The sequence below is a fragment of the Orcinus orca genome, chromosome 2, assembly GCF_937001465.1.
Source record: "Orcinus orca chromosome 2, mOrcOrc1.1, whole genome shotgun sequence".
In the NCBI taxonomy this organism is placed as follows: domain Eukaryota; kingdom Metazoa; phylum Chordata; class Mammalia; order Artiodactyla; family Delphinidae; genus Orcinus; species Orcinus orca.
In genome coordinates this window covers 134,620,056-134,645,342 of record NC_064560.1, presented here as the reverse complement: position 1 = coordinate 134,645,342, position 25,287 = coordinate 134,620,056, and the positions used below count along the sequence as shown (strand labels likewise).

General features: G+C 38.6%; 1 protein-coding gene and 1 long non-coding RNA gene across 10 annotated transcripts in view; one reads left to right on the top strand and one right to left on the bottom strand.

The window, feature by feature from the left end:
• HEATR5A (HEAT repeat containing 5A) overlaps positions 1 to 17,728 on the top strand; it is a 111,670-nt gene extending 93,942 nt beyond the window's left edge. For 5 of the 8 annotated variants that reach the window (XM_033409919.2, XM_004282136.4, XM_033409916.2 and 2 more), the window contains 8 exons: positions 2,325 to 2,573; positions 4,282 to 4,409; positions 6,169 to 6,316; positions 7,164 to 7,436; positions 9,037 to 9,261; positions 14,456 to 14,610; positions 15,726 to 15,939; positions 16,232 to 17,728. In XM_033409919.2, coding sequence (XP_033265810.1) covers positions 2,325 to 2,573; positions 4,282 to 4,409; positions 6,169 to 6,316; positions 7,164 to 7,436; positions 9,037 to 9,261; positions 14,456 to 14,610; positions 15,726 to 15,939; positions 16,232 to 16,539 — 1,700 coding nt within the window. In that variant the 3' untranslated portion in view covers positions 16,540 to 17,728. Of the gene's footprint in view, positions 1 to 2,324; positions 2,574 to 4,281; positions 4,410 to 6,168; positions 6,317 to 7,163; positions 7,437 to 9,036; positions 9,262 to 14,455; positions 14,611 to 15,424; positions 15,662 to 15,725; positions 15,940 to 16,231 lie in introns of those variants that run through there. The other 3 variants (XM_033409920.2, XM_033409921.2, XM_033409922.2) reach the window with 3 other exon arrangements.
• The window catches only part of LOC105748663 (uncharacterized), a 33,543-nt gene that overhangs the window by 6,439 nt on the left and 1,817 nt on the right, over positions 1 to 25,287 (bottom strand). Inside the window, exons 2-5 of one of the 2 annotated variants that reach the window (XR_007475942.1) lie at positions 18,625 to 18,802; positions 16,225 to 16,432; positions 6,153 to 12,891; positions 862 to 968 (exon numbers count right to left, since the gene is read on the bottom strand). This is a non-coding gene — a long non-coding RNA (uncharacterized LOC105748663). The remainder of the gene's footprint in view (positions 1 to 861; positions 969 to 6,152; positions 12,892 to 16,224; positions 16,433 to 18,624; positions 18,803 to 25,287) is intronic. The other variant, XR_007475943.1, reaches the window with a different exon arrangement.

The following is a 25,287-nucleotide window of genomic DNA, read 5'->3' as shown; positions in this document are numbered from 1 at the left end:
ATAAACTGATTTATTGACATAATTTATCAGCAAATGTTAATGACACATAAATCATCAAAATGTAGTGTTGGGAGGAAAGCAAGTTTAAAAAGGATACACACAGTATGAGGCTTTTAAGGAAACTCACACAAGAAATAACAGCATCTATTATTTATGAATACAAACGTCTAGAGTGAAAGTGTAAGACCATAATGAGAGTGATTCACAGTGACTTGAGGAAAGTGGTTACAAAAGGAGGGGCAAGAATTAGTGGTGTACAAAGTTTTAGGAGTTTTTTTGTTTGTTTTTTAAGAAAGAGATTTAAGAAAGACAAAATGTTAATCTTGGAGATAGGTAAATAGGTATCTGTTTTATACATGCATACACATACTCTGGTTTCTTTTCAGATCCTATAAGTCTTTCACCTTCTAAACACGCATATACACATCACATATTTGTTTTAAAATATTTTGTGATTAAAAATAAAAAGTGGGGCTTCCCTGGTGGCGCACTGGTTGAGAGTCCGCCTGCCGATGCAGGGGACACAGGTTCGTGCCCCGGTCCGGGAAGATCCCACGTGCCGCTGAGCGGCTAGGCCCGTGAGCCATGGCCGCTGAGCCTGTGCGTCCGGAGCCTGTGCTCCACAACGGGAGAGGCCATAACAGTGAGAGGCCTGCGTACCGCAAAAAATAATAATAATAAAATAAAAAGTTAAGAATTAGCCTGCAAATTTTCTTATAAAGTTGTAAGGATATATCAGCCCTGTGACCGAACAGTTGTATGCTCAGGAGAAATAAAATCATTGATAACAAAATATTGATAATGTAGCAGCATGGATGAATCTCTGAAAACATTGTTAAACAAAAACATAGTCACAGGGACCTCCCTTGGTGATCCAGTGGTTAAGACTTCGCCTTCCAATGCAGGGGGTGCAGGTTTGATCCCTGGTTGGGGAGCTAAGATCCCACATGCATAGTAGCCAAAAAAACCTGAAACATGATACAGGAGCAGTATTATAACAAATTCAATAAAAACTTTTTTTTAACTTATTTATTTTTATTTATTTATTTGGCTGTGTTGCGTCTTGGTTGCTGCGTGCGGGCTTTCTCTAGTTGCGGCGAGCAGGGGCTACTCTTCCTTGCGGTGTGTGGGTTTCTCATTGCAATGGCTTCTCTTGTTTCGGAGCACGGGCTCTAGGCGTGCAGGCTTCAGTAGTTGTGGCAAACAGGCTCAGTAGTTGTGGTGCTCGGACTTAGTTGCTCCATGGCATGTGAGATCTTCCTGGACCAGGGCTCGAACCCGTGTCCCCTGCATTGGCAGGCGGATTCTTAACCACCACACCACCAGGGAAGTCCCGAAAAAAAGCTTTTAAAATGGCCAACATCAAAAAAAAGGGGTTTCCCTGGTGGCACAGTGGTTAAGAATCCACTAATGCAGGGGGTACAGGTTCGAGCCCCGGTCCGGGAAGATCCCACATGCCGCAGAGCAACTAAGCCCATGTGCCGCAACTACTGAGCCTGCGTTCTAGAGCCTGTGAGCCACAACTACTGAGCCCGCGTGCCTAGAGCCCATGCTCCGCAGCAAGAGAAGCCACCGCAGTGAGAAGCCCACGCACTGCAACGAAGAGTAGCCCCCACTCACTGCAACTAGAGAAAGCCTGTGCACAGCAATGAAGACCCAACACAGCCAAAAATAAATAAATAAATTTATTTTTTAAAAAAACCTCAGTCACAAACAAGTACATACTGGATATTTTTCCATTTCTGTGAAGTCCAAGCACAGGCAAAACGTCTGTGGTGATAAAAGTCAAAAAGTAGTTGCCGGGCTCCTCTGGTGGCACAGTGGTTAAGAATCTGCCTGCCAGTGCAGGGGACACGTGTTTGAGCCCTGGTCTGGGAAGATCCCACATGCTGAGGTGCAACTAATAAGCCTGTGCGCCACAACTACTGAGCCTGTGCTCTAGAACCCGCGAGCCACAACTGCTGAGCCCTCGTGCCACAACTACTGAAGTCCGTGTGCCTAGAGCCCGTGCTCTGCAGCAAGAGAATCCACGGCAATGAGAAGCCCACACACTGCAATGAAGAGTAGCCCAAGCTCGCCACAACTAGAGAAACCCTGCGCAGCAACGAAGACCCAACACAGCCAAAAAATAATAATAAAAGGATAAATTAAAAAAAAAAAAGTAGTTGCCTTGAGGTGTAGGGGACTGACTGGAAAGGGTCACAAAGGAAATTTTGGGATGATGGAAATGGTCTATATCTTGTAACAGATAAAAGGGAAAATGTAGTGTGAGCTAATCTCTTCGTTTATTCCTCCTGAAACTGTTTGCTTTCCCTTTTTTGTAGGTGGTGCTTTCTACACAGCAGAGACTAGTGAAAACGCAAAATCGCATTATTACAGCTCCTGGGCGTTTATCCTCCATGCTACAGCACTGTGGCTTACAAGCACAGGCTTTGTTGTTGCTGACCCAGATGAGGGAGCACCTAATCTCTCAAGGCCTGTAACACCAACTTCCATGTGTCAGGGGTCATCATCTGGGGCTCCAGTAAAGTCCCCTGAGGATGTCTACACTGAGAGATTCCATCTTATTTTAGGTCAGTAAAAGACCTTACTAGCTTCTGACCCTACAGAGTTTTTCTTGAATTGTGCCCCCTGCCTATCAGCTCTTGGTGGCTATTACTTCATTCTTTATTAGGCATTAGTGATAGCCTTGATGTATACAAGTGAGTAAGCTTGTATACATCTTATAAAATTGCAAATTTCATTAAGTCTAGAATGCCATTACAGGCTGGCTTTAGCATCGAGTTGAATGTATGTAAAATTTGCAAAAGAAGCCTAGTTCTTTCCACATGCTTTTTTTTTTTTGCGGTACGCGGGCCTCTCACTGTTGTGGCCTCTCCCGTTGCGGAGCACAGGCTCCGGACGCGCAGGCTCAGCGGCCATGGCTCATGGGCCTAGCTGCTCCGCGGCATGTAGGATCTTCCCGGATTGGGGCACGAACCCGTGTGCCCTGCATCGGCAGGCGGACTCCCAGCCACTGCGCCACCACAGAAGCCTTGGAACTTCATTTTTAAAGTGAAGTATCTTTCTAGGTACAGTGAGTTTCTAGAATAAATATTTTTCATACTTACCTTGTTCTGAGGAAACAAGTTATTAGATCATTACCTATAAATAAGTTATTGATTTAAGTGACATGTGAGAGTTATAAAGGCAAGTGATTAAATTAAGTAAGGTTTATGGGTCATAGAGCTTCTGTTATTCCTTACCAGGCCAAACATGACCGGATTTCTTATTTCCTTGGGTATGTTAAAATTTTGTTTTCGCTTGCCTTGAGATGAGAGCTTTCTAAAAAACATTTAGGACTTCCCTGGTGGTCCAGTGGCTAAGACTCCGCGCTCCCAATGCAGGGGGGTGCTCCCAATGCAGGGGGCCCGGGTCCGGTCCCTAGTTTGGTCAGGGAACTAGGTCCCACGTGCCGCAACTAAGAGTTTGCATGCTGCAACGAAGATCCTGCATGAGGCAATGAAGACCCAGGGCAGCCAAATAAATAAATATTTCTTTTAAATAAAAAAATTTTTCAAGATAAAAATGAACTTTTATATAACGAAGATTGGCAGGGCATAAGCTGTGCAGTACGGTTACCTCAGTTCAAATTCTTGGTGTGCCCCATTGTAATGGACCTTTAGCAAACTATTTAAGCTCTGTGTGCTTAAAAGGAGTGGTAATAGGGCTTCCCTGGTGGTGCAGTGGTTGAGAGTCCACCTGCCGATGCAGGGGACACGGGTTCGTGCCCCGGTCCGGGAAGATCCCACATGCCGCTGAGCCTGTGCGTCTGGAGCCTGTGCTCCGCAACAGGAGAGGCCACGACAGTGAGAGGCCCGCGTACCACTAAAAAAAAAAAAAAAAAAGAAAAAAAAGGAGTGGTAATAATAGTACCTACTTTCTCAGATAGTGAAATGATATACTTAAAGTGCAATGCCTGATACATGGTAATCACTCAATAAATTTTAGTCAAAATAAAGTTATGAAACTCTACATGTTAAATTCTCTGGTGCAATTTTATTGTAATTTTTGCAGTAGTGAGCAAGCCTAATTGAGATTATTATTTGTGTATATGTTGATAAAAACAAACTATTAAGAGATTGCCTTATCACTTAATTGTTTAGTCTTAAATTCATTGTGGTTTATTTGCATTACCTTTTTGCTAAGTTTATTTGTATATCTTATCAAAATAGAAAATTATTTAACTTCATAAACTAAGAATCTCAAAGAAGCCTCGTTCTCTTTTTCTGCTTTCTACAGGAATCAGTGTGGAATTTCTGTGTTCCTTACGTTCAGATGCAACCATGGAAAGCATTACTGCTTGTTTACATGCGTTACAGGCCCTTCTAGATGTTCCTTGGCCCAGATCTAAAATTGGCAGTGATCAGGTGATTTCTTGTTTTTTGTTTGGCTTCTGTACATGTCAAGGAACAGGAATAGAAACATGTCCAGGTTACTACAGTGAATAGGGAGTAAACACGGAGAAGTAAAAAGGAGACTAAAAAACTGCACAGCTAGGCCTCAGAACGGAAATGGCATCAGCAACTGTGCTGACCTAGGAGCAGTCATGCCTCTTTCTGTCTCTGCTTCTGTCGCACTTATTTCTGCTGCCACCAGCCAACCACTCCGTGTAGCAGCTCTTCATGTGAACTTTCTGCAATGATGGGAAGGTTCTATATCATACTGTCTTTGTCTCTTTCCGCTTCAGTGCACCCTGCTCTTCGTATATACCTGTATCTTATACCCCATTTCCCTGAGAGTTTCTTCTTGGTTCACGTAGTTATTGTCAGTTACGTAGTATTCCTCTTGGCTGAGTTCTCTATCCAAGTCTTTTTAAGAGACGACTGGCTAGTCTCTAGGTGGAGTCAGACACTAATATCAGACCCAGTTGTGACCATGGTTAAAAGATCACTGTACACAGCTGATTCACTTTGTGATACAGCAGAAACTAACACACCATTGTAAAGCAATTATACTCCAATAGAGATGTTAAAAAAAAAAAAGATCACTGTACAAAGAATGGCAGTTCCTTTAACTGCTTTCCCAAGAGCAACTCTGTATTGGGCAGGCACCCTTAGCATCAGGTACTACCAGTATATTGAATTGTATATTAAATTGACTCTTGGATGTTAAGAAAAATGGATGGTATGATTTCTTTTCTATACAGTTATTTAAATTATTACTACTATCGTTTATTAGGTTTAAAGTATTAATCAGGCTCCTGCCTGACTTGGATTGTACTTGAATAAATTTTAAACTTTTTCTGCTTGTTTATTCTGTATGTTAAAACAAGTATCATAGGGGCTTCCCTGGTGGCGCAGTGGTTGGAAGTCTTCCTGCTAATGCAGGGGATGCGGGTTCAAGCCCTGGTCTGGGAGGATCCCACATGCCGCGGAGCGACTGGGCCCGTGAGCCACAACTACTGAGCCTGCGCGTCTGGAGCCTGTGCTCTGCAACGGCAGAGGCCGCGATAGTGAGAGGCCCGCGCACCGCGATGAAGAGTGGCCCCCGCTTGCCACAACTAGAGAAAGCCCTCGCACAGAAACGAAGACCCAACACAGCAAAAATAAATAAATTAATTAATAAACTCCTACCCACAACATCTTTAAAAAAAAAAAAAAGTATCATAATGACAGTTTTACTATTATTTTCAAAGATGAAAGAAAGCCACCAGAGTAACGAATAGAAAAGAAAAGGGGAAAATGAAATAGTATTTGTCCAGTGTATTTTATTCTTTAGAGATATTCATTCTGTGCTTAATAACTCATCCACTTTTAATGTCATACTTCGCCATCATTCTTTATTAGTACCAGAAAACTTTAATATAAATCTAGGAATCTACATGGCAGTCCTTATATACTTTTAGCCACATTTTTCATCTTGTTTTAGAAATCTCGTTTGTTTTCCCACTTTAGGACCTGTGTGAAAATGATCTTTTGTCATAGTGCCATCTCCCACAGGATTGGACAAAAACCAACCTGGAGTTGGTTTAAAGTGGAGCAAGTGTTACATAACTTTATTGCCCTAACACCTTTATTTTTTATGGACCATTGTTTCTTTCTCTGAATTTTGTCATGGCATTTAACATTGGTATTTTTTTTTTAAGTATGTAATTTTCCATATAGTCTCACCTGTTTTCTGTGATAGGACTTGGGTATCGAGTTGTTGAATGTACTACATCGAGTAATTTTGACCCGAGAATCACCTTCCATTCAGCTGGCTTCTCTTGAAGTGGTAAGGCAGATTATCTGTGCAGCTCAAGAACATGTGAAGGAGAAAAGACGAAGTGCAGAAGGTGAATGTTCCTATAATGCCAAATTAATCACACGGCATCATTATTTTTTAAAATATTGCTTATGTGTCTATGTCGTTCTGAGAATCTATTGTGTATAGTACAAATCTCTAGGTATGGCTTCAAATCCTCTCATGCACCTCTTCGTGTTAGCTTGGATGTTGTCAGTAGCTAAACTACTATTCTTGGGAAAATTAGAATTTTAACAGCCCTGGAAGGAAAAAAAATTCTTTATACTGATTGAGTACCTACTTTTAAGTGTTTACCAATGTACATGGAAAGAACTACTGACAATTCTTTAATAACTTAAGTTTTGCAAAGTGATTAAATTGTTCATTTACAAGTCAAATTTGGTATTGGTGAGTTTATCACTTAAGATTACATTTGACTACCTATAACAGAAAATCCAATATAACAGTAGATTTAAAACACGAGGACTTATTCTCTCATCTAAAAGAAGTCCAGAAGTTGGCAGTCCTGGGCTGAGATGGCAGCTTCTTAAAGACATCAGGGACCTCAGTTCCTATCTTTCTGCCCAGCCACTACCAATATTAAGGTGGTAAGGTCAGTGCTGGAGCTCTAGCTATCAGGTTCACACCTTAACAGCAAGGAGTTAACCAGACAATATTTTAAGGCTGAGAAGATCACCGAGGATTTCTTTTGATCCATTGCAATAAGAAGTCCACATAAGACAACTACTTTTACCTCCATAACTTTCTCTTTAACTTTAAGACCCAAGACTTCACCCATTTAAATGTGTTACCTACAACAGAAATGAACTAAACTGCCATCTACCAGAAGCAAAACAAACCTGAAGCATTTATTCAACATTGTTCTTTTTGTCTTTTAGTTGATGATGGGGCTGCTGAAAAGGAAACCTTGCCAGAATTTGGAGAGGGAAAGGACACAGGAGGACTTGTGCCTGGGAAATCTTTGGTCTTTGCAACACTGGAATTGTGTGTATGCATTCTAGTTAGACAGCTCCCAGAGCTAAATCCTAAATTGACAGGTAGCCCAGGAGTAAAAGCTACAAAGCCACAGATGCTGTCAGAAGATGGAAGTAGGTTGGTTTCCGCTGCATTAGTTATCCTCTCTGAACTTCCTGCAGTGTGCTCTCCTGAAGGTATGTTGTGGTGTTTGATTTGCTTTACTTGACCTGGAAGGACAGAAATGGTTTTGATAGATGATGGAGGTAATGGTTGCTTATCTTTTCCTCATTACACAAACGCTGACCCCCAAAGCTTTGCAATATGGTCTTTAATCCTCTAAGGTTAACATTACAATATTCCAGTAATCTGTTTTACTAAAAGGGTGAAAGTAAATACAGAGACAGCATGTACTCTACATAGATAGTCTCTTCCATGGTTGAGAATATTGTAAACCCATCGATGGCAATTACTAGCTCTTGGGCATTTTTTGGTATACAGTATCTAATGGACTTTCCCTGCCTCAGTGACAACAGAAGCTTCTCATCATATCCAGTTCTGTTTTGAATCAAGTCCATGCTTTTAATATAGTGTTTAAGGCTCTGCAGAGTACAACTGCCTCCTGATTCCTTCTGTGTGAACCTTAAACCCAGGAGGCTTCATGCATATCCCTGTTCTGTACTATTGTCGATGGTGTTACTTGATCTGAAATGACCCCACCCCTTCTCTCCTTTGTAAAATTTTGCCTTCCTTTCAAGTTCAGCTCCAGTCCTACCTCATCTGTGAAGGCTTCCCTAAAAACTCTGGCTCATATTGAGTTTTGTTTTGTTTTTCTTTTTGTTTGTTTGTTTGTTTGGTGTGTGTGTGTGTGTGTGTGTGTGTGTAGCTTCCATATGTAGATATGTAGTTTTTATGTGTCATATAGAGGTATATGTAATTGATTATTATAGAAAGAGAAGATAAATATATATACAGACATATGTCTTGTTTCCAGTGAAATTTTGTATCCTCTAGTACATAATAGGGACTCAGTATTTAATAGATACTTCTTAATTGGTAAGCTTATTTCTGCTTAAATGTGTCTTGACCAACTTACATTCTGTCCTATTTTTAACATGACTTTAAGCTTCAGTTTGACTTTTAAACCTGTATTCCTTGTTCTCACACACTGTCTTATACCAATAGTAGCAGAAAAAGTGACTAGCAGAGGATTGGGGGCAAAAATATACGATATGAGTTTTATTGATAGCCTCTGGGAAAATTGATTGACTATTTTAGCTTTAGTCTCTTCTCTTTCACTTTAAACAAAGTGACTTTTTAACTACTTAGTGGCCATGGAAACTTTAATATTTTGTACTGAGTGATTCACTACAAATTGCTTCAAAAGGGTTTAATATAAAATCCAAATGGATAGTGATAGTGGTTGCACAACATTGTGAATGTACTTAATGCCACTGAACTATTAAAAATGATTAAAATGGTAAATTTTTTGTTCCATATATTTTACCACACTAAAAAGTAAAAATAAATTCAATGTTTGTCAGCTACCAAATAAAACAAAATAACACAGCAATGGATAATGGTACTGTGATATACTTTAAATAACATCTCCAATTATAGCCAAAATTTAATCCACCCTTTAAAATCTTAAAGTTATTTAAATTATCTTAACAGTTATAATCCCTAATGGAGAATAATCTTAAAAGCTAGAAATCTTTGACATTATCTAACTCATTTGGTGATTTCCTTTGAGGAACTGTATATAGACTGAAACAGTGTTTTTTAAAAACATTACAGGAAGCATCTCAATCCTCCCTACTATACTGTACCTCACAATTGGAGTCCTCAGAGAAACTGCTGTGAAGTTACCTGGGGGCCAGCTATCTTCAACAGTTGCAGCTTCCCTGCAGGCTCTGAAAGGAATATTATCTTCTCCCATGGCCCGAGCAGAAAAGAGCCATACTGCTTGGACTGACCTTCTCCGTAGTGCTTTAACAACAGTTCTTGACTGTTGGGATCCAGGTAATTTAGGCTCATTGGAAGCAGTTGTTCAGTTTGTTTTAAAAAGCAAGAGGGACAGTTTTTTGAGAATAAGCTATTTACTTGATCATGTTTGGCAGTCTCACCTAAAGGAGACCACAGTTCACTACATACTTGTTTAGAGGATATGTATCGTAGACAGAAAATATCTATGGTCTCATTTTAGTATCTTTATTTTTTTTTTTTTTGCGGTACACGGGCCTCTCACTGTTGTGGCCTCTCCCATTGCGGAGCACAGGCTCCGGACGCGCAGGCCCAGTGGCCATGGCTCACGGGCCCAGCTGCCCCGCAGCATGTGGGATCTTCCGAGACCGGGGCACGAACCCATGTCCCCTGCATCGGCAGGCGGACTCTCAACCACTGCGCCACCAGGGAAGCCCCCTTAGTATCTTTAATGTTAATGCAGTTAAATGACTGGCAGCCTGTATGTTGACAGTGAGAGACCTTCAAATGTAATGGTATGTTAATTTTAAAATACAGTATCATCCATGTCTAGCTGACAGAACTTTTTTAATATGCACAATGTACTGAAAACTGCATAAGGTATACATTATAAATATAATACAGGACTGATCTGTCCCTCCAGGACCTACTAGCTAAGTGACTAGACAAGTTATCCAACTTCTCTGAGCCTTAGTTTTCTCATTAACAAAATAAGGAGATTGTGTTGCAGGAGACTGTTAGAGCAATAACATAACATGCGAAAAGCATCTCGCTTTTTACCTGGCGTATATCTATAAATGATAGCTAGTATTATGTTCAATATCCATTAAACTTAGTTTTTCCCTTTGTTATTGTTGAGTAGGTCTTATTTTCAACATTATGTCATGGTAATTGTAAAAAGTGTTTAGACATATTATAAATTATCTCCTTTTTTAAAAAAAATATTTATTTGGCTGCATCAGGTCTTAGTTGTGGCACACGGGATCTTTTGTTGCGGCGTGTGGGTTTCCCTCTAATTGTGGTGCACAGCCTCCAGAGCACATGGACTCAGTAGTTGCAGCGTGCAGGGCTGTCTAGTCGTGGCTCACGGGCTCTACAGTGCACAGGCTTAGTTGCCCCGTGGCATGTGGGATCTTAGTTCCCTGACCAGGGATCGAACCCACATCCCCTGCATGGGAAGTGGATTCTTAACCACTGGACCACCAGGGAAGTCCCTATCCCTACCTTCTTCGTTCTGTTTATCAGTGTCACAATTCACCATATTCTATTTTGTATAGTAAAACGGTTTCAGTTGAATTCAGCATTTATTGACCACGTACTTTGTGCCCAAAGTTGGGAGTCTAGGGGAGGCTAGTGCCATAAGATATGATTAATACCATAGGAGCTCCTTGAAGGCAACAGTAATGTCTTATTTATCACTGCCTTTCTAGTATTAAAAAAAGGAGATAGGGATTTCCCTGGTGGTCCAGTGGTTAAGACTTCGCTTTCCAGTGCAGGGGGTATGGGTTGGATCCCTAGTCGGGAAGCTAAGATCCCACATGACTCGTGGCCAAAAAACCAAAACATGATACAGAAGCAATATAGTAACAAATTCAATAAAGACTTTAAAATTGGTCCACATCAAAAAAAAACTTAAAAAAAAAGACCAACTGGCAAAAGTTAGAGTAGTCAGCTCTGTTTGAGTGAATCAGGCAGAGTGTCACAGTAGGGTTCTCTGGAAGCTCATGCTGAGATGGAGTTTGGGGAGCAAGAGGCTTATTAAGGAACAACGCCTGTGAAGGGAATGGGGAAAGCAATCTTGGGCTAAAGAAGCCAAGCTGCAGTACCAGCATCCAGCAAAGCTCAGCATGCCTGCTGGGCGGCTCTGAATATTGCCTGTCAGTGCCTCCCATAGGACAGCAGTGTCTACACTCCCTCAGATGTGGCTGCCCCCTGAAGACTGTGATCCCAGTCAAGCAAACTCGGGGGCTGAGGCCAACCCTGAGGAGCTAACAGCTGACTGCATGCCTCACAGCTGGGCAGCACCTGCCCTCACAAAGGGGAGCTCAGTGCTACACCTCTGTAGCTACCACAAGAGTCTTCTCAAAACAGTTTCTTAAAGGATTAGAAAGCATTCTCCATTCTCCACATGGACATCATAGAAAAGGATTCTCACGCAACATTTTGATCTAAGACCAGCAGACCTAAATAGCATGGTACATTTGGGGACGGCAAGTAGAGCAACAAGAGAATGTGGGTTTGAGGGGAAAGAGTAAGAGGGTGGTGAACGGTGATTAGTAGAGATGGAAGTTGGATGGTAAGTGGGGCCAGATGATGGAAGGTTTGGCATGATTGGTAATTTGGGCTGCCTTCAATAGGCATGTGTTCTTAAAACTGGAGTAAAGTGATGGGATTTGCATTTCTAAAGACTCACTCTGGCAGCAGTATAGAGAAAAAAGCAAGACTGTTGGAGACAAGGTAGTAGCAGTAAGGATAACAAGGAATGAAATAATGAAAACTAAAATGTTTAGCAAGTATGAACAGAATTTACTGATAGTTTGGTTTAGGAGTTGAAAGGGGTAAGGTGAGTTGGGTGTTCATGGTGCCCTTAACAGAAATACCAAAGTGAGGGTTTTCAGGGGAAGATAGTGAGTTTATTTTGAAATGCCTACAGGATAATCAAGTGGAATGAAATATGAAGCGGTCTGGGCTTCAAGAAAGTCTGGCTAGAGATGGTTTTAGACTGCATGTGTTTGGGAGTTGTCAGTGGGATGGTTGAAATCACCTAACTTGGGTTTATGCAACAAGATGGGAGGAGATTCCGAATATAATGCAGAAACAGAAGCCAAAGAAAAGAGAGTTTTAATGACTCGAGAGTGGTCAGCAGTGTAAAATACACTGTGGAGATCACGCTCACAGTGTTGAGGTACGAGAGAGGAGTAAGGGAGGGGAAGGATCAAGTACAGGCTCCTCTCGACAGGGAGACGAGAAAGCTGAAGGAAGATACAGGGTCAAGGAATTTTATTTTATTTTATTTTTTAGATGAGGCTCTAGTATGAGTTCATGCTTATGGGGAAAAAAAAGGTGGAAATGGGGTTGGAGTTGGAACTATTAGGGAGGGAAGCAGCATCCCTTTTCTAGGCAGAAAGGAAAAAACTTCACAGCACATTTAGAAGGATGAATCTGCCAGTGTGAGGGAGGAAAGGATGGAAAGTTAATAGGCGTAAGTTGTTAGGTTGAGTTATGATGAGCTTGCCTCTTTCATCTCACACACACACACACACACACACAGATGGTTTTCTGTTGTCTGTCAGAGAATGAGGTTAGGACACTGAGGATTTGGACTAGCTACTGAGAAGAATTAAGGAAGGAGCTGATAGGGAAAACATTTGCTTCATAACAAATTGCTCCAAAACTTAGTAACTTCAAACAACAAACATTTGTTACCTGACAGTTTTTGAGGGTCAGGAATTGAGGAGCAGCATAGCTGGGTGGTTCTGTCTTGGGGTCTCTCTTGAGGTTACTGTTAAGATGTTGGCCGGGGTCACAGCTAAAGACCCCATTTCCAAGCGGACTCGCTCATGGCTGTTGGTTAAGAGGCCTCAGTCTCTCACTGGCTGTTAGCAGGAGGCCTCAGTTCCTTACCACATAGGCCTCTCCATGGGGCTTAATGCTAAGCGAACCTTGCATCTATTGTAGGTAAAAGAGAATGGGTATAATGGAATTTGGGCAGGGCTGGGAGAATAAGGGAATTTTAGAAGAAATGGGAAGAGGAACCCAGGAGAACTTTATCTTACGGAGAATAAAAAGACATTTTTACTAAACAGACTAGCTATTGTAGTTTCAAGTTGCTATAAATGACTAAGAATAACTTGGCTGTATGTGAAGCACTATGGCATCATGGTTAACAGTATGCTTTCTGGAATCAAACTGAATGCCTTACTAACCGTGTGATTTGGGCAAATGACTGAATTTCCATTCCTCAGTTTCTCATCCATAAAATGGGGGAAATAAGTGTACCTACCTCACGATGCTAATGAGGATTAAATACAAAGTGCTTATAATAATACTGTCATAATTTAAATGTTAACCATGCACCTATTTTACCTTAAAATTATTCAAATTATTTTTATAAAATAAATCCTACCCATCCATAGTATTTTGCTTTCATTGCTGCTGTGTCTCAGGTGTCAGCTCAAACACTAATTTCCTAAACCTTTCTCTGACTGCCCAATGTAGCAACTCCTGGGTTGCTTTCTATTATCTCTTAATATATTTTTTATATTCATAGACCTTGTGACTAGCTGGAATCCTTTCTTTACTTCTTGGTATATTCTGTATCTTCTCTGTAAATTGTATTGTCAGTGCCAAAAAGAGTGCTGGCACATAGAAAATGTTTCTTAAGTATTTGATGAGTGAATGTTACCAAACCTTCTACATATATATGTAATTTTTTTCATAAGTAGTAATCCATTCTTACACAATTTAATGAGTTGAATTTGCCACACCTTTTCCTTTTCAAATAACATTGATTTTCCACAAGAGGTTCATTAAAATTATTTAATGAGAGTATGACTTTGGGAAATGAAGTAAATTACATCCAGTAGAAAATTCCTTTAAATGATTGTGGCACACACACATATTTTCAAATTTTTCTGTACTGTTAAGAAATGGTATATGTAGCAAACAAAGTGCTAAGTTATTTTCGCTTGACACGTGTATTATCAAAATATGAATACTTTAAACTTAACAAAGAAAAAACAACTGTCCAAGCATTTCTGTATTTCTCCACAATAAAAATAATAATATAACAGCTAATTTATATTGAGCATTATGTGCAACATGCTATTCTGAATGCTTTGCGAGGATTAACTCATTTAATCCTCATAACCTTATAAATTTAAGTACTGTTACTTTCATTTTACAGATGAGAAAACTGAAGATGGGGTTAAATATCCAAGGTCACATAACTAGTTAATGCATATTCCTAGTAAATGTATGTGAGTATTTACTGATGTCTTTACTTACGCAGACTGTAATTTCTTTGGTAATTCTTGACTCTAGAATTACTTAAAATGCATATTTTAAAGCTACAGCATTTGCCAGGATTCTTAGTCAGTCAGTCCGTATTACTGTCTGTAATCCTTAGGTACACAAAAGAAATTACTACCAAACTAGAGACAGCTTCACAGCTGTATATAACAGTAAATATGACAGTGTTGGGATCTGTTTCTCATAGATTATTTCTTTTTAGTAGCTGGAACACACCAAGAACTTGATGAAGTCAGTCTGCTTACTGCTATCACAGTATTTACTTTGTCTACCAGTCCAGAAGTAACTACGATCCCATGCCTTCAGAAGCGCTGTATTGAGAAATTTAAGGCTACTCTTGAGATAAAAGATCCTATGGTAAGTGTGTTTAGAAGATAGATGTTTGTAATAGGAACATGTTTAGGCTTTTGCAAAACTTTTCCTTATGATTTTGTTGATTCCAACAGAAAGTACCAGACTGAAATTTATTTTTAGGTTTGGATTAATTCATGTTCTTGGGTTGACAAAGTCAAATAATAATGGTCTTGTTTTTTGGCCCTGAGGATGGAATGTAGTTAGTTGGAGAAAGATAAAGAAAATGTTTTTTAAAAAATTAAAAAACAAAAAAAACCTAAATTTGAATTAGGGGCATCTTAAAATTGATATATCCCTAGAACTTCAGTGGATTTCCTTTCAAAAAAAAAGGAAAGGAGGACTCTAGCATGTGCCTTCAGTATATGACTGCAAAATAATGGGACCTATTTCAAAAGCAGCATATACAAATTAATCCCATTCCTTTCTGGCCCTTTTATTTGCTAAATTAATTTCCTATGCTGTTATGTGGTACAAAATAAGTTTGTAGCACATGATCACAAATAGACTCCTAAAATTTAGTAAACAGATTTTCTCTCAGAAAAAAAAATAATCATTCAAATGAATAAAGGATGGTTTCTATATTTGCTGTATAGTCATCTCCTTTTGTTCTCCTGTCCTATCTGTTTCCTCTAGCCTAACAGGAGCTTTATGTAGCAGTCTCAAAGTGGTGCCTCCAGTATGTGATGACACATAATTAATATGGTCCAGACATGGTTCCTTAAAACCTTCATAGCATCAAATATATGTGATTTTCATCTAAAACATTTTCCAGAATATTTTTCAAGTTTGTGTGTTTGTTTGATTTTTTACATTATAGAGAGACAAACGAGGGGGAAAATGGGAACTAGTCAAAAGAAGAAAAATTAACCACTTTATTCCCACTCCAAGCTGTCACAACCACTGTTAGCATGCAAGTTTGAATACCTGTTAGTGCTTGGACTTCCAAAATTAAAGATAAATTAGAAATAAAATAAATTTAAGTGTGGGAGGGGAGGCTTTAAATGTTTTTCATTTACATTTTTTAATTTACTTTAAAAATTTACATTAAAACTTACATTTTAATATAAATGTAAATTTATATTTACAGTTTATACTATTTTTGTCTTTTTTCTGATTAGGTACAAATCAAGACCTATCAGCTCCTACTTTCCATTTTTCAGTATCCGAATCCAGCTGTTTCCTACCCGTACATTTACTCTTTAGTATCCTCTATCGTGGAAAAACTGCAGGAAATAGACAAAAGAAAACCTGAAGACACTACTGAGCTTCAGATCTTTCAAGAAGGCATAAAGGTTTTGGAAGCACTGGTAGCCATTGCTGAGGAACAGCATCGTAAGTGCTAGCACTAAATGCATACTAAATCAGAATCTGTCCAAAATCAGAAATTTAATGTTATTTAAACTGTAAAACATCCCATTAGTCACTTAGCATTATATTTTCACACTCGTGGAAAGGCAGGTGTTGATGTTAATCAATCAACAGTATTGAACTGTTTTGTATTAATTTGGGAGAAGAGATTGGAAGAACTGCTTCCCTTCAAGTGGGGGAAATATGTCCAGATCAAGTGTATAAGAAACATTTACATCCCTGAACCTGGGGCTTACATCATTTGTTTACTTTCCAGGCTCTCACCTGGTGGCCTGTCTTCTGCCCATCCTCATTTCCTTCCTTTTGGATGAGAATGCTCTGGGATCAGCAACTTCCATAATGAGAAATCTACATGACTTTGCTTTGCAAAATCTCATGCAGATTGGGCCTCAGTATTCATCAGTTTTTAAAAGTGTAATGGCTTCCTCTCCAGCCTTGAAAGCCCGCCTTGAAGCTGCTATAAAGGGCAATCAAGAAAGTGTCAAACTCAAGATACCAACATCTAAACATACTAAGAACTCTGGAAAGAATTCAAGCATCCAATTAAAGACCAACTTCCTCTGATGTTTTTTTTGAATAGTAAGCACCTTAACACAATACTTGATCATTTCTTTCACTTTGGGGGCAAAAGTGGCATTTTAGACACAAGTGCACTTGGAGGCTGTTTGTTTTAACTTAAATTGCTTTGAAAAGTCACAGCAAACTTAACATTTTTTGTGGGTTTCTTTTTTTCTTTCTTTCATATAATAAAATCACAGAGCTCTGTCAGAATTCTTGCCGGGAATTTCAATAAAGTGCTAAAGAACTAAACTTAGAAAACCAACCACTGCTTTAAAAACAAAATTTATTTCTTCTAATAGTCCATACACACATAGTACTATGACATATATAAATCTGACTCTAATATAAATTATCTGCATTTATATTGTATCTCGATTGCCAGTTTAAAATTCGGCCTTATTCAATAATTGTATTAGACTTTCTTGGATTTCTCAAACAACGTAAATGATTGGCAAGCTATTTAGGAAACTTGGTTTAGAATTATCTAAAATATGTAATGGTACAAATTAATTAATGCCCTACAATGTGACTTAAGGTTTGGTGTCTATAAATATCATGGCTTTTTACCATCTATTGGTTTTATTTGTATTGAGTTCAGAAAATTGAAATTTTAGTGATTTTAAATAGAATAGGGCATTTCCACTTCAATTTCTCACATGGATTTTCTTTTACCTCTGTTCCTAATAATTTTCATCATTTTCATTTATGGCAAACATTCATACCAATGAGTTTAATATAGATTCATATCTATATTTAAATTAACTATGGGTTTATATAAATGTCAAATTTAGTACAACAAATTTAGATCCTCAATGAATACAAGTATGTTTTTTTAACATGAAACATATTTTAATATAGAAAAAATCTAATGATAAAGTCATATTGGTTGAAGGATAATTTTTAATTATTGATGGTCATTGACTCTCCTTCCACTTCAGTGTTATACTGTGTGAATCAAGCACTGTGTCAGAACAAAGAATTTCCCTGTTAAAAATTAAAACCCGAAGTGAGAGGGGCATGTTCAGAATGGAGAGACACTTGGAGTCAAGAGAAAGCAATGTGATGGTACTCTATTTTATTATGTTTGTATATAAATACACTTGTAAATCGTTCAGAATGAAAGCATTTGACAAATTCTAACACTACAATCAGTTTTTCTAATTTACATAAATAAAGCTAATTTTCTTTATCATTCTTGTATTTGAAATTATTTTACTCACAAAAGATGACTGGTTAGTCTCACAGAGTGCAGAAAATCATTTCTGTGGAGCAAATAATATTTTCTCTGAAACTTAGCCTGTTTTCTGAGGGGAGCCCTTTCTTTGGAACATTCTTTGCAATGGTTTGCATTCTTTGTCTTTCTAATTATCTCTATGAATTTGACTGTATACTCATTATTGTTTCCTTCACCTGAATGCCCTTCTCTCCCTTGTTCTATCTGGCTGACTCCCAGTCCTTTTAGGCCTGGTTTAAATGTCACTTCCCCTTGATAACTCCTTAACGCTTCTTACCCTCCTCTCAAACCAAGCAAATGTAACTGCTTCTTCATCTGTGTTCCTGCAGTACTTTATATATTATTCTATGCACTGAACATCACATTGCATTTTAATACTCCCTTTTAGACTGTGTCTTAAAGGGAGAAATTTTGTCTTCTGTAATTGCCTGTGTGGCATCAACTAGACACTTAAAAAACTGTTGAACTGTACTGGTGTAAGATGAATTTGAGCTGAGAAATTTATTCCTTTGCCAAAACAAATGCTGGACTGGGATATTCTCAGGATATAGTTTTTTTTATTTTTTTGTTTCTTTTGTATTGTTTTTTATTTCATTTAGTTTGTTCTTAAACATTAAGATTTCTGCTCCTCATTTAGTGACCTGGTATCCTGAATTGTCTGGATTTAAAGGTGCTATATGAATATCAATAGTTGTGAAAAAATATGTCCAGTGTCATGGAATTAGGAACTTTGAGTTGGGCACAATTCTATAGGCTTTTTTTAATGTATCATCTTGTTTAATACAATATTGAATTAGTAAAGATACCCTTACTGATACAGAAATTAAGGCTTAACGGCTGAGACTTGAACCCACCTTTCTGATCCCAGGTTCCAAGCTAGAGACAGAAAAGGTCCGTTGGTGGTCCTGATTCTATCAAGGTAAAGCTTTTCTCTTCTTTCACTGTTCCACATTCCTTCCAGAGCTTTCTTCACTCCTAGTTGAAGATATTTTCATTTAATATTTCTCCAAATTGCCACCAAAAGTTTTCTGGCTAATACAACAGGAAAAAGTGGGAAAAATTTGTGACGTCTACAATTTCAATGGGAATAATGATTACATGATTAGTTGTTGATATAAGTTCTGATTTGTTTAAAGGTGAATAGTTAAGACTGAAAAACACATCAAAAATTCTTTACATCTGTTTTATTTTAACAAGTCTCCAGTTGTTATAAAGCAGTTGCACGTTAACTTGGTAATTCTTTACAAATTTAATGTGTTGATGAGCAACCTGGATGAAACAAAGTGGTATATATAATGTTTGCTTGAGCTTTATGTTTTTCTAAGGGAAGAAATACAGCCCAAACTACTAGTTGAGTCTCATTTTATTTAACCCACTATTTAAAAGCTTATCATGGAAAGACTTATAAAGTAACATCAGAAAGACCAGATTTCTATAAATAGAGCATCCGAAGCAAAATTTCTACTTCTATAAATCAAACTTCACTGCCCACCTAAAAAGAACATTAAGGCACTTTAAAAGATACAAATAAGTGCTATAAAAGAGATACAAGGATAGTGCTATGGGAACCCAGGGAAGAAAACTGACGCTTCTGAGATGGACTTCCTGGAAGGAATATCATATGGTACAGGCTTAGAGAATAATACATACTTGACGGAATAAATGTATAACCTAAGAGTCTTTTGTAACATTAATTTTGAAGAGAAGAATTCGCTTTGTCTTTTTATTACAATATTAGTTTACATTTTGAGGGAAGAAATTTCAACCCTCAAGCTAATAAACTATGATAATGTTAATACAAAACCAACAATATATGAAATAAAGTCTATACTACCCAAAAACTATAGTTAAAATGTTGAATCATTTCTGGCCGTTTAATGATTATATTATGCTAACAGTTCTAAAGCTTCAGTAGTCTGCCTATATGTATCTTTCAGAGTCCTGTTAACATAATTGTAGAATCAAGGTAATTACATATATTGCATTTTCTCCATCAATTGAATGTACTTTCCTCTTTACAAATAACTTGTTAACCCTTGCAAGACCTCAATTTATCAGAAATATGGTTATTCAACTGCTGGCTGACAGTTTAATGAACTGTGCCTATCTTGACTTTTCTGTTTATCAATCTACTTAGCTGATGCCTCGGCTTTTAGCTTTGAGGAAATGGGAAATTTTGTGTTGTGATGTAGAGCTGGAATGTATCCAGTACAGACCACAAATACAATCCTAGGTTCTGTAAATTCAAAGGAGCTAGCTTCCTTTAATTGCCTTTCTGTTTGCTCAGGACTCCTGGCTGTTCTACTTAGGACATTATAAAATGATTCCACTGACTACTTGGAGAAAATTCTAATTACTTAATAGGCATTCTTAGCACATATCCACATATCGTTCTCTGACAAAATATTTCAGAAAATACTTATTTTTTTAAAGGATTCTATTAAGAAAATTTAAGAGGTCATTGCTACCAATGAAAAACTAATGTTGACAATGTTTTGCTTAATGGGATCAAAATTTAATACTTTTCTCTGAAAAAAATCTAGATGCAAAAAAACTGTAGACACACACACTATACACACACACACACACACACACACACACGCATATACACACACCTATCAGCAGTAGTGGACTGCTTTATAACATAAAACATTCCAAGAAAGAACAAAACAAGTGAGATATTTTTTAAAGCAATTTAAAGTATGCCAGTGACACAGCAAAAGCAGTTTTGTTAGTGTTGTTATTGGGCTAGTACAAGTGTCCTCAGAAAAAAAAAAACAGAACATTCATATGCAACCAAAACTGATGCTCTCTGGTGAACAACGAGCCTATAAGTCCCAATATTTCTCTGTTAGTTACTTGTTTCTAATCTTAACAAAGCTTTGGGCCTTGCAGTTTGCAATCAAATGCTGGAAGAGTGCTCACTGCTCCCTGAATTGCCAGGGTGACTTGTTTTCTCCTACCTTTTCCTCCCTAGTAGTGTCAGGTACTAGAAACACATCATCTAGGCCTTCATTTAAACACAAAAGCTTCGTAAAAACAGATTTGCTAAATTATGGAAATGCTTTTGTTTCAGCAGTCAACACACTCTTTTGAGTCAATACCAGATGAGAAATGGTTAGAACATGTACTTCCTATTCCCCAGTCAGCTGTATTGTGACTCTGCCATTTGCTATAGTTTTCATTGCAAATGCTTTCTCTTTTCAGTAATAATGTGACCATTCTGAGTTCTCAATTTTGTATAAAAATTTTTGTAGAATTTTCTACAATATGAAAATGTTCCTTTAGTTGTTTGATTTATATGCTTAACATAGTACTGGAACTTCCAGAAATCACCTACTGTCTGTCTCTGGGCAAACATATGCCTAAACCATTTATCTTACATATGACACCTAAAGCACAAGTGGCTTTATCTTTGAAGTCCAAAGATAAACTGGACTTCATCAAAATTAAGAACTTTTGTGCTTCAAAGGACACCATCAAGAAAGTGAAAAGACGGGACTTCCCTGATGGTCCAGTGGGTAAGACTCTGTTCCCAATGCAGGGGGCCTGGGTTCAATCCCTGGTCGGGGAACTAGATCCTGCATGCATGCCACAACTAAGAAGTCTGCATGCTGCACTGAAGATCCTGCATGCCGCAACTAAAACCCAATGCAGCCAAAATAAATAAATATTAAAACAACAACATTATTAGAAAGTGAAAAGACAACCCACAGAATGGGAGAAAAAAATTTGCAAATCATAGCTAAATATATATATATAGAGAGAGAGAGAGAATATCCAGCATATGTAAAGAACTCTCAAAACTCAACAATGAAAAGACAACTCAATTTTAAAATGGGCAGAGTTAAAACAGACATTTCTCCAAAGAAGACATACAAATGGCTAATACACACATGAAAAGATGCTCAGTATCCTCATTCATGAGGGAAATGCAAAACCACAATGAGATACCACCTCACTTGATCACTAGGATGGCTGTGATCAAAAAGACAGTAACAAGTGTTGAGGAGGACGTGTAGAAATTAGAACTTTCTTATACTGCTGCTGAGAATTTGGTGCAGTTGCTTTGGAAACAGTCTGACAGTTTCTCAAAAAATTAAACATAATTAACAATATGATCCAGCAATTCCACTCCTAGGTATGAAAGAATTAAAAAGTCATGCAAAAACTTGTACATGAATATTCACAGCAGAATTATTGATAATAGCCAAAAAGTGGGAACAACCCAGGTGTCCATCAACTCATGAATATATAAACAAAGTTGGTATATCCATTCAATGGAATATTATTCAGCCATAAAAGGAATGAAGTACTGATACATGATACAATGGAGATTAACCTTAAAGACAGTATGCTAAGTGAAATAAGCTAGACATAAAATGCCTCTTGTTATATGGTTCCATTTTATGAAATGTCCATTGATATGAAATATTTATGAACAGGCAAATCCATATAAACAAAGTAAGTTACTGGTTGTCAGGAGCTGAGGAAGATTGGAGGGGAAGGTGACTGCTAATGGGTATGGGGTTTCTTTTTGGAATGTGGAAAAGGTTCTGGAATTAGTGGTGTTGGTTGCATAACCATGTGAATATAGTAAAAACCACAGAAAAGAACACTTTAAAAGGATGAATTCTGTGGTATGTGAATTTGTTATGGGTTGAATTATGTCTCCCAAATAGATGTCTTAAGCCCTAGTACCTCAGAATGTGACCTTATTTGAAAATAGGGTCATTACAAATGTAAATAGTTACAGTGAAGTCATATTGGAGTAGGGTGGGACCTTAATCCAATTTGACTAGTGTCCTTGTAAGAAGAGGAGAATGCCATTGGAAGGAGACACACAGACACAGAGGGAAGACAGACATGTGAAGATGGCGGCAGAGACTGAAATTATGCTGCCACAGCCCAGAAATGCCTTGGCCTACCAGAAGCTGGGGGAGCAAGACCCTCCCCTAGAGGCTTTGGAGGGAACATGACCTGTCAACACCTTGACTTGGGGTTTTAGCTTTCAGAACTATGAGAGAATAAGTTTCTGCTGTTTAAAACGAGATTGTGGTACTTTGTAATGGCAGCCCTAGAGAACTCACACCGATTTATATCTGAAGTTTTAAAAAAGGAGTTAGTGGGCTTCCCTGGTGGGGCAGTGGTTTTAATAACAAAATTAAAAATAAAAAAATTCAACAATGGGGACATATAAAAGTATAAAATAAATGTCCATGAGTCTATCCTAATATAAATTATTGAATAAATAAATGGTGGAAAATAGACAAATCTCCCATGTAGAAGAATTCCAAATAATTTTATGTGAAACCTAACTCCCCACCCCTCAAGGGGTTGCGCATAGTAATTTCCTTTCAAAAAAAGGGGGAGGACTTCCCTGGTGGTGCGGTGGTTAAGAATCCGCCTGCCAGTGCAGGAGACACAGGTTCGAGTCCTGGTCCAGGAAGATCCCACATGCCGCAGAGCAACTAAGCCCGTGTGCCACAACTACTGAGCCCACGTGCCACAACTACTGAAGCCCACATGCCTAGAGCCCATGCTCTGCGACAAGAGAAGCCACTGCAATGAGAAGCCCGTGCACCACAAATACTGAGCCCGCGCACCTAGAGCCCGTGCTCCGCAACAAGAGAAGCCACGGCAATGAGAAGCCTGCGCACTGCAACGAAGACCCCATCCAAAACTATCAAGGTCATCAAAAACAAGGAAAGTCTGAAAAACTATCACAACCAAGGAGGGCCTAAGGAGACAAAAATGTATCATATTCTGGATGGGATCCTGCAACAGAAATGGGACGTTAGGTAAAAACTAAGGCTGTCTGAATACAGTATGAACTTTAGTTAATAATAAAGCATCGATATTGGTTCACTAGTTGAAAGGTACCATATTAACGTAATATGTTAATAACAGGCAAAACCGAGTGTTTAGGTATATGGCAACTCTGTACTACCTTCACAACTTTTCTGTAAATCTAAAACTATTCTAGGGCTTCCCCAATCCACCCACCAATTCTGGGGACACGGGTTCAAACTCTGGTCCGGGAAGATCCCACATGCCGCGGGGCAGCTAAGCCCGTGTGCCACAACTACTAAGCCTGTGCTCTAGAGCCCGTTAGCCACAACTACTGAGCCCACGCGCCAAAACTACTGAAGCCCGCGTGCCTAGAGCCCGGGCTCTGCAACAAGAGAAGCCACTTCAATGAGAAGCCTGTACACCGCAACGAAAAGCAGCCCCCGCTCGCTGCAACTAGAGAAAACCCACATGCAGCAACAAAGACCCAAGGCAGCCAAAAATAAAATAAGTAAATTTTAAAAAAATAAAAACTATTCTAAATTGTAAAGTTTATTTTAAAAGAAAAAGAAAATCAGATTCAGAATGTCTGGGGTATGGCCCAATAATTTGCATTTTTAAACAACGCTTGTTTTGCATCTTGCTTCTGATGGGTGGTCACAAGTCCATTTTTGGAGCAGCACTACCCTAACTAAGGTCAGCTCCCACTGTGGCTTTCAGCCTAAAGCAGAATGGCTGTGAGGTCACTTGACCTCTGCCTGTAGTAAATTTGCTGATTAACACTACAATAAGTATTTACAAAGTAGGTCAGCTATGCCTCTGTTCACCTGTGTTTTTAGGGATTAGTCAGAAGAAAAGGTAACTCTGTCTCTGGTCACCAGCAGGAAAAGGTGTGGTGGAATAGAAAAGTAGTTATCTGGCTTCCATTTTGAGAGTTAACACCCATCTTAATGGGTGTCAAAACACCTTAGTCACTTCCATTTTGTCTATGCTGCTCCCTTTCCATGTGCCACTTCCTTGAGTTCCATCCCAGATAAAAGAATTCAAGTGCCTAGCACTACCCCACAAAATGAATTGCTGAAGATGGCCACAATAAATAATGTTCCTGGACCCTTGTTTCCAACAGTCATTTCTCTAGACTTAATCATCAGCCAGTCACATTCCTAATGCTTTTTCTGTTCCCTCATACACATACCACCAGTTCCTCTTGCAGGTGAGAAGACTATAGCATTGAATGGGATACAGCAGTGTTTAGATAAGAGATCATAAAGATCTAGGTTTAACAGACTAATGATCCCTAGTAATTTATGCTACTTCATTGAAAACTCAGTATCCAGGGGAGAAAACTGGTAAGAAAAACAGGGCAGATCTCAGACCTAGAAGGACAAATACTGCTGGGAGTTAGGTTCTTTCGAAGTCCTTGGAAAACATATAACCATGAACATCAGTGATATAATTTTCATTACATAGTGATTACCACACTCTTTGAGAACAGGGAAATAATGTACCCTTCTCTTTGGTGTTTATACCCCATATTGTATTTCTACGTGTCCCCTGCTGCAGTGTTGCTCAGCCAACCTGTACACATAGGTCTCTCCATCTTTGCACAATCCTTCTGTTTTCTTTCTTTCTTTCATTTATTTATTTTTGGCTTCGTTGGGTCTTTGTTGCTGCACGTGGGCTTTCTCTAGTTGCAGCGAGCGGGGGCTGCTCTTCATTGTGGTGCA